Source organism: Centruroides sculpturatus, unplaced genomic scaffold (assembly GCF_000671375.1).
Source record: "Centruroides sculpturatus isolate CEXI.00-Female unplaced genomic scaffold, Cexi_2.0 scaffold1378, whole genome shotgun sequence".
Lineage (NCBI taxonomy): Eukaryota > Metazoa > Arthropoda > Arachnida > Scorpiones > Buthidae > Centruroides > Centruroides sculpturatus.
Genome location: NW_019385597.1, coordinates 147,533 through 155,968, shown reverse-complemented (window position 1 = coordinate 155,968; position 8,436 = coordinate 147,533). Strand labels below are relative to the sequence as shown.

At 30.6% G+C, this 8,436-nt stretch overlaps 1 protein-coding gene across 1 annotated transcript; it reads left to right on the top strand.

The window, feature by feature from the left end:
* The first annotated feature begins 1,869 nt into the window (after positions 1-1,869).
* LOC111640450 (globin-like) lies at positions 1,870-8,229 on the top strand. Its single transcript, XM_023386456.1, has 3 exons — positions 1,870-2,171; positions 4,611-4,836; positions 7,815-8,229. Exons 1-3 carry the CDS (start codon positions 2,008-2,010, stop codon positions 7,956-7,958), a joined length of 534 nt encoding a protein of 177 aa, XP_023242224.1. The 5' UTR covers positions 1,870-2,007; the 3' UTR covers positions 7,959-8,229.
* Positions 8,230-8,436: the final 207 nt, after the last annotated feature.

The following is an 8,436-nucleotide window of genomic DNA, read 5'->3' as shown; positions in this document are numbered from 1 at the left end:
TAATAAAATGAATATCTGGGTGTTTCCGTCTCATAAAATATCCATATTCTAACTGTGTACGTTCAATTTATTGTTGAGTAAATATATTTAATGTAATTCTAATTTGATAGTCATAATTATTAATTAATAAAAATGGAAATTAACATTAAGTTTCGTAACAAATTATAAACAAGAAGTGGACGGTTTTTACTTAATTTAACATCAAGGAACATTGCTTAACTCATTTTAAAAGTAGAGAAATTTAACCTCAAAAACTGCTTTTTAAAAAATCCAGTTATAAACAGTTCTAATTATTACAGAGTCTCTCTTTAGTGGTGGCGATTACATATTTTATGACTCGGCTCTCCGGTATCACCCAAAAAAGCAGTTTTTTCGGGTAGTAACTGGTCAAGATAAGGTAATAATTTAATTATTTTTATCATCATTTAAGATCTTAATTAACACAGAAACATAATTGATAACTCCAAAAAAATGTAAAGATTTTGTGGTGATACCTGAGTTGTTGTAACAGTTAATGAGATTATTTAACCTTGTACCTTATTTAATAACATACATTAAATTAAAGAAACCTTGGCAGTAAATCTAGAATGCATTGTTAATTGGATACCGTTAAAGAACATCATTAGAATTGCCAAAATAACAAATTTTGATTATTAAAAATCTATTTCAAAATCCACACATCGTCATCAATCTAATTCCATCAATTCTAGAGCATGTTTTGCATTTAAATATCATCAAAAATGAATATTTTTTTCAAACTAGAGCCTTTTTATTTGTCATTATCCGGGTTTATTATTATTATTATAAGTGATAAGAAGTATAAATTAAGACCAAGAAAATTTCATGATCAGAATTACAGTGTGCTTTGACAGTAAAATATGCATTTACTACTATTAAAATTTAATTTAACAAATTTCCTTCAATCCCATTAGGTCTTTGATTCCCTCATTAAATTTAATGAGAGAATCAAAGACTTAATGGGATTGAAGGAGACGGTTTTGGAAGAAATAAAGAGGAAACAACTTATATGATTTGGACATGTGAAAAGAATGAGTGACGAGAGACTCCCGAAAATGTCAATGGAATACAATTCACAAAAAAGAGAGGAAGACTCAGACAAACTTGGTAGGACGGAGTAAAGTTAGCGTGTAGTGAAAAAGAGATTAAAGAGGAATTGTGTATGGATGGAGAGGGTTCCTGGAGATCGGAAGGTGATGTCAGACGCCATAAACAGAATATAGATAGATAGAAAATTTTAATTTAACTTAAAATTTACATTTTTAAATCATATTTTCTTAGAATTTAACTTGATTTATGTTAAAACTTTACAAATTTTCCAACATTTTAACATGTAAGCTGATATATTAATAAAAATATTAATTTTGTTAAGTAAAAACGTGAATTATTTGATTATTTATGAGTTAGATACGAGGAAAATTAACATAGTTATGCAATTTTTATTATGATCATTTATTAATTCCTTCCACTGTTAAAACGTTAAATTTATTATTTTCCAGTAAATTATCACGTAAAATTCGATATTTTGTAATAGAAATTATCTTCTCTCTTTATTTAATTAGTAACTTAAATATATATTTGAAAATACGAGCAATTTAAAAGTAAATAAACAGACCCCACGTGATAAATCAAAGTTTTCGATTAAAAATATCACGTTTGAGATAATTGCGTAACAATGCCTTATTTGTGCTATTGGAATATTTAAAAAACGTCACACCAGCTCGCGCCCTGTTTATGCCGTTTAAGTGTGTCGTCACAGAAGAGAAAACTCTCATACGGAGGCGTGGTAGCTATCCTCCGTTACGTCACACCGATTCTCTTTATTTATTGGTTTAAGGATATTGTGACGCAGAATTTCGTATCGTACAATAGTTGTTTTAAACCATCGACAGTATAAATGAGAAAAATAATTAAGGATCAGTCGAAGAGAGGGACAAGCTTGATTTTTCCATATATTTGTTTGTCTTAAAAGTAGTTAAAAGTAGTGTGATGGGAAGTAGCTGGAGCACGTTGCTAGTGTCGAAATCTGACACGAGCGCAGATTCCGTAGATCCTGCAACTGGATTGACTAAAAAGGAGAAAGATGGCATCAAATATACATGGGATATCGTCAGAAAAGACATACCAAAGAACGGAGTCGCCCTGTTTATCATGTAAGTTAATTCTCCAACTTTATATAAGTTAAGTTAGTGCCTCACTTTTCCTTGTTCTCAATACACCAGCAGTAAAATTGACACACACACTACGTACAGAATCTCAATGACACCCATGGGGACCCTCGCACAACTAATTTTTGAAAATTAACAATACAACTGTTTCCACTTATGCTAAGCATCCCCTTCTTAAAGATGTTTATTTTGACTTCTCCCGCAGAGTAAATCGAATTTTAAGGTGTTTTACACACTAAAATTTAACTCGAACACTCAACTTAATCGATTTTCCGCGCGAATTTTGCGTGACGAGCGCGCGTAACATCAATATTTACACCCCTTTAACTCTATATACTGTGTTTGTTTAATGATCTTATCATCGAGATAATTAACCACCTGTTTAAAGTAACAATAATAGGTGTGTAGTGTATTCGAGTGCACATCTTGCCCTTATTTGGTTGTAGTTTCATCTTAATTTAACAATTTAAACGTAATTTATAAACAATTCAGCTTGCTTCTATAAACGAATCAAAGAAGGAAATATTTTTATTCGATTAATATTCATAGCTTAGCCTTGACTCTTATATACAGGTTTTTTTCTCCCCCTTTATAACGTCTTGATTGGTGTAATAATCACGAATAGTTGGCATACTCGTATTGTTTGACGTAAAATTGTGACTCCAAGGCTCGAACAATGTGATCGTTCTCTACTTTTATCCACTCACGCAACGTCATAATGAGTTTTATATACCACGGAACGTTTTCCATCCCCTTAAAAGCCCCCAAATTGTGTAGAAACAATCCTAAGCAGTTGCTAGTCAACAGCGTACTACTAAAATTACAATTGCTAGATATCGGGGATCAAAAATAAACTAATTCAAGGATATTTTGAGGGTTTTTTTTAATAAGTCCGAGCGCCGTTTCTACTAAATTTCTCTTCCCCTTTTCTCCTTATCCTAGTTTTCAAGGTCGTGTAAACAGTGGGTAGAAAATACCATATGATCTCAGCAAGATGAGAAATTAATCCCACTTGTTAGATAAAGAATGCTTTTTATAAGATTCGAGGAAATTAACCACCCCCCCCTTTTAAATGTATCGGATTTAAATACATTAAACGGTGATGGCTAAATTATACACTTCTCCCCTCTAAATTTGTTTTGAAGAGGTTGTTTTTTTAATTCATAATTCATATTATTTTGCATTATTTACGAGCGGTTTTATGCAAAAAAATTGTCGTTTATGGTGATATTTTCTTTTAAGGAGCATTTCCTGTATAAATATGCTCGTTCAAAAACAGTAAATTTATTCAAGGATAGCGGAAGTACGTGTTTATATTATATTCGTTTCAGAAATGTCATAGCCACATGCCTCTATAAATGTGTTAATTTCGGGCGCCGTATAATTACGTATTTATATAAACGTGTTCATTTCAGAAGCACCGGATCACGTGTCTATAAAAAGGTTTCGGTTTCAGGAGCACCGAATCACGTGTTTTTTTAGAAAGGTTTCGATTTCAGAAGCACCAGAGTCACGTGTTTATATAAGTTCGTTTCAGGAGTAACAGAATTAATTATATTATGTAACTAGGCCGGTTACAGAAATAAAATTGTTTACATATGCAAATTAACCGGTTTCAGACATTTTCTAGCACAATCTCCGCAAACCACCTTTAGTTCTGTGAAGACAATAGCTTAATTAATACGGTGGATATAATACAAGGAGCGGAAACGAGCCATTTATCATAGTAAAAATTAAAAAAAGAAAATTATTTTGGACGTAGAAAAGAGTAAATTTGAAAGAAATGAAGTAATAATCGTTTCCTGTATTTAATATTTTTTCCTGTAATGTAGATAAGTGAGGAAACAAGCAGTTGTAATGTATATCATTCTACTTTTCCTGCTCTTTAAATAATTTTCTGACATAAAAAAATTATGTTTACGTTACGAAAGACACCTTACGTCTTCAATTTTAACAGTATAAGTAACGTTATTTATAGAAATATTGCGTAAATTAATTACAAATTTACTCGTCCAGGTTCCTAAGTAAGGTTTAATGGGCAGATTAACCTTATTTAATCTATAGCAACCCCCGTTTTAAGTGGAGGAAATCGTTCTGAGCATCTTAAACATTGAAATTTCATATATATTAACTTTTTATTTTTGCGTGTTTACACTTTAAAAAGTGGCGAAAATGCTTGTTTTTATAGCAAAAAACGCATGCAATTTTGCCTTAAAACTTCTATTACAAACGATAATTACACCATAATCATTGTAGATTTTCAAAATTAGTAGAATATAATTAGAAACTAAGTTCAGTGTAATCATTCGTGTAATATATTTACAACAACTGAATTGGAAACAAACGTGTGTTAACGCTAATTAGATTGTTAATTGTATTATTATCGAACGAGTCTCTTAGGGATTTTTTATTTTTTTCATTTAGGTTCTTCAAAACGAATCCCGATCATCAAAAGGTTTTCACTTCGTTCGCTGACGTGCCGTTGTCAGAATTACCAAAAAATAAGAAGCTGATGGCCCACGCCTCTTCGGTGTTGTACTCCATATCCTCATTGGTGGACTCTCTGGACGACGTGGAGTGTCTGAAGGAGATGGTGATAAAAATAGCACACAACCATCTGAGGCGTAAGGTCGACGATAAACACTTCAGTGTAAGTCGCATTTAATGTGTATAAAACTGAAAAAAATCACACACAAGTACACTGGCACACCCCTAACACCATAAAGTCGCATTTGTTTACTTAAAAAACACCGTCTTCCCGTAACGCGATAGTTTAAAATTCATTACTATCTCTACCATAACATTTAATGCCTTCCTCGTGCATAAACAAAGCCGGGGTATGGCGCCGTTTGCGAATTTTCCGAAAATAGCACCCCGGAGGACTAATTAGTGTCGAATTTAATTAATTTATGTGTAATTTACTTTCGTTATAATGCTAAAAGTTCGGGGTATGTCGTTCGGGGATGGAGTTACGCCTGGATATTTTTATAACTGTAGAGCAACACGTGTTTTCTTTCATACTTCGTTCGGTGTTTTAATACAGCTAAATTCGCCAACGAATTTAATTCTAGGGTCGTTGCCCTTTACTGTTCATTTAGTAAGTGTTTTGATGCGCATTAGTGTTTTTTTTTATAATCGAAATGCATTAAAATTTACGGCCGCCAGAGTTAGTAGGGCCACGTGGGAAACGAAACGGATTAATTAACGTGAAATGTTTGATGTAATCGACACCTTTCGACCGAAATTGAAAAATTGAAATGCATTTTTAAAAAATGGCAAATGTAATCGATTTCTTTGCGTTTTTTTAGTTGGGGTTTAACAATTAAAAAATGCAACACGCGTTAGTGTAATTGACAGATTCGAAATAAAATACAAAATAAATTTTTAAAATATTTAATTAATTATTTTAATATAAATATATTTAATTTTTGGCAGTTATTTTTTGTAATTTATTATCGATATTTTTTTTTTTACAAATTTATTATTAAAAAAAAACACACAAATGATTTTAAATACGTTTTACAGTAATACAGTCGAAACTGCAATAAGTGCCACTACTATACGGCGGACATTTTAATTTTTCTGCCGTGTCCGTTGTTCGGAGGTTCGACTATATAATTTAAAATTTCAATTTCACTAGCTTATTTTATGATGAAAGTAAAGAAATTTTTAAAAAATAACTGTAAAAACTTCAAAAATTTATTATTTTTTCTTTCAATTTTTGCATTTTATCTTTAATTAATCGATTACGCTGACGCATTTTGGGTTTTTTTTAATTGTTACGTGTAAAACAAAAAAACGCAAATAAATCAATTACGATTGCAATTTTTTAAAAATGCATTTAATTGTAAATTTTATCCGTAAAGTGTCAATTACATTAAACGTCTCTCGTTAATTAATTCGTTTCATTTCCCAAGTGGCTCTTACTCTTGTGTTTATAAATATCAATTTATTTCGACCGTAACGTGCTAATTATGCCAATTTTTAAATGAATTTGAAGTAACAACAGTCGATTATGCTTAGAAAGTAACTGCTCCTTATTTATAATTAAGGATTTATATTAAAAATATATAAAGATCACGGAAAATATTGTGTCTAACTTTAACACGTTACGATTCGATAGCTCTTTCTGTTGTATAAAAGTAACCATTTTGGCAGTAAAAATTTGCATTTATCGGCGTGTAATCTTCTGTACAATTTGAAATTTAAGGATAAGAAACTGTTAAATGAAGGAAGTTGTGCGTAACGTAGACGGAAATAATGGTAATTTAGAACAATGGCATTAGTTTATAGAAGGTCAACGGGTGTTCGATCACCCCTAAAAAATAGACTTTTTTGCGTTAGATTTTTTTAGAAATATCAATAATTTGAAGTTTATAAGCAAATGATATTACGTTCTTTTGTATCAATCCAGACAGCTGACAGATTGATGAAACGATCATGGTCTGTATACAGGTGAAAAGATCGTCCAGTAATTCTATTAATCATTATTTTAAATCCGATTTTTGGGAAGTGGTTACGCTTGCATCCATTTAACGTAACTCTTTATTTTTACCACATTTCGTCGTAACAATGACACGAAACGGATGCAACTTTTATAACGGTTAAAGCGTGTTATGTCATATTTAAACGAACGAATTCGCTGTTACGCCAACTTTTTATCGTTAATAAATTAATTTTTTTTAAATGTTTATTCTTTTAAAAAATTTAAACGAATTGTTTATTACATTAATATTAATGTTGCAGAAACGGACAATTTTCTATTTTTTATTGTTACGTGCACAATTGTTGAAGAACTGACAATTTTTAACCGTAACAATTCGATTATTTTGATTATTGAATAGAAAAAATGTACTGAACGTGACAAATTTTTAATAAATTAAGACCATAAGACAATAAATTAGCGTAACAAACAATTTTTTATTGTAACGGATTATGTTTAACGTAACAGCTTTTCTCCTGTAGTATGTATTTTCATTGTAAATAAGTGTAACGAATAGGGTAATTTTTCATTTTTGCGGTGATGTATAGCATTTTATACTATTACATGTAGTTTTGCTACCGTAAAGCACATCTTTCTGTTATAGCGTAACAGACAGCTTTTCTGCGATAACATATAGTTTCTCTACCGAAATTAATGACTTTTCTGCCGTAATAGCCGTTTTTTAAAACCATAACGTATATTTTGTTGCTATAACTCGTAATTTTTTTTTACCTGTATTGGATTATCGAATTTGTGACACTCTGGAACTAGTCACGCGCGAGTTGTACTAATTTAATTTTCTTTTATTCTTTAACAAAAGGTAGGATTAGTGCTTTTACACGATTGGCTTACCAGAGTAACGCGCTTTATAAGTCAATTATCCTTAAATTAAGGAGAAACAAAATCAACAAATGAAATTAGTTAGCTCCTCGCCTTCCAGCTCACATTATTAATAAATTAATATATCGATTATAAATGATATAACTTAATTTTTTTTAATGACGTTTAAACTATAACATCAACTATAAATTATATTCCCTATTCTTTATACTTTACTCAACTTTTTTTACGTATAATTCTCCAATATTCTAAACACAATAAATGAATAATTATAAAAACGTTAACTTAAAACGATTTTTTTTCAGAGTTTGGGAGAGAGTATTATTTCTTTTATGGAAGAGAAATTAGGATCAAAGTTTACAAGTCACAAAGAAGCATGGCAGAAATTCTATTCTGTCGTCGTAACAATCGTCAAAGAAGTACAAGAAGAAGAGCACTACGAGTCATAAAAGAAGACACAAATCTCATTTTTTTAAAAAAAAATACCATTTAAATAAATTATCGTTGTTCGATACGCAGGTTTACCTTATTTTTATGTAACAGTTTTTATTTTTTTCTTTTTTTAATATTAAACGGGTTCGTGCCGACACACGTACAGTATTAAAGTATCGATAGTATTTTATTATAACTTTGTTTCTGTAGTAGTTTGCATACGTACGAATAATTAATTGTTATTTTTATTAAAAGAAATAATAAAAACAATTATATTTTGTGTTTCTTTGTAATTAAATTGCTTTTATACTTGTTGTTTCGTGTCCGAAAATCCACACTTTATCGATATATAATGACGAATTGTTAAACAATTTATAGTATCGTATATTACAATTCCGAATTCTGGCATCTTGGTAAGGTCAACTGCTTTGCCATTCTGCCAGGTCAAAGTTCAAATTGAAGTAATGCTCTTCTTGCATTTAAGTATGGGGTGTT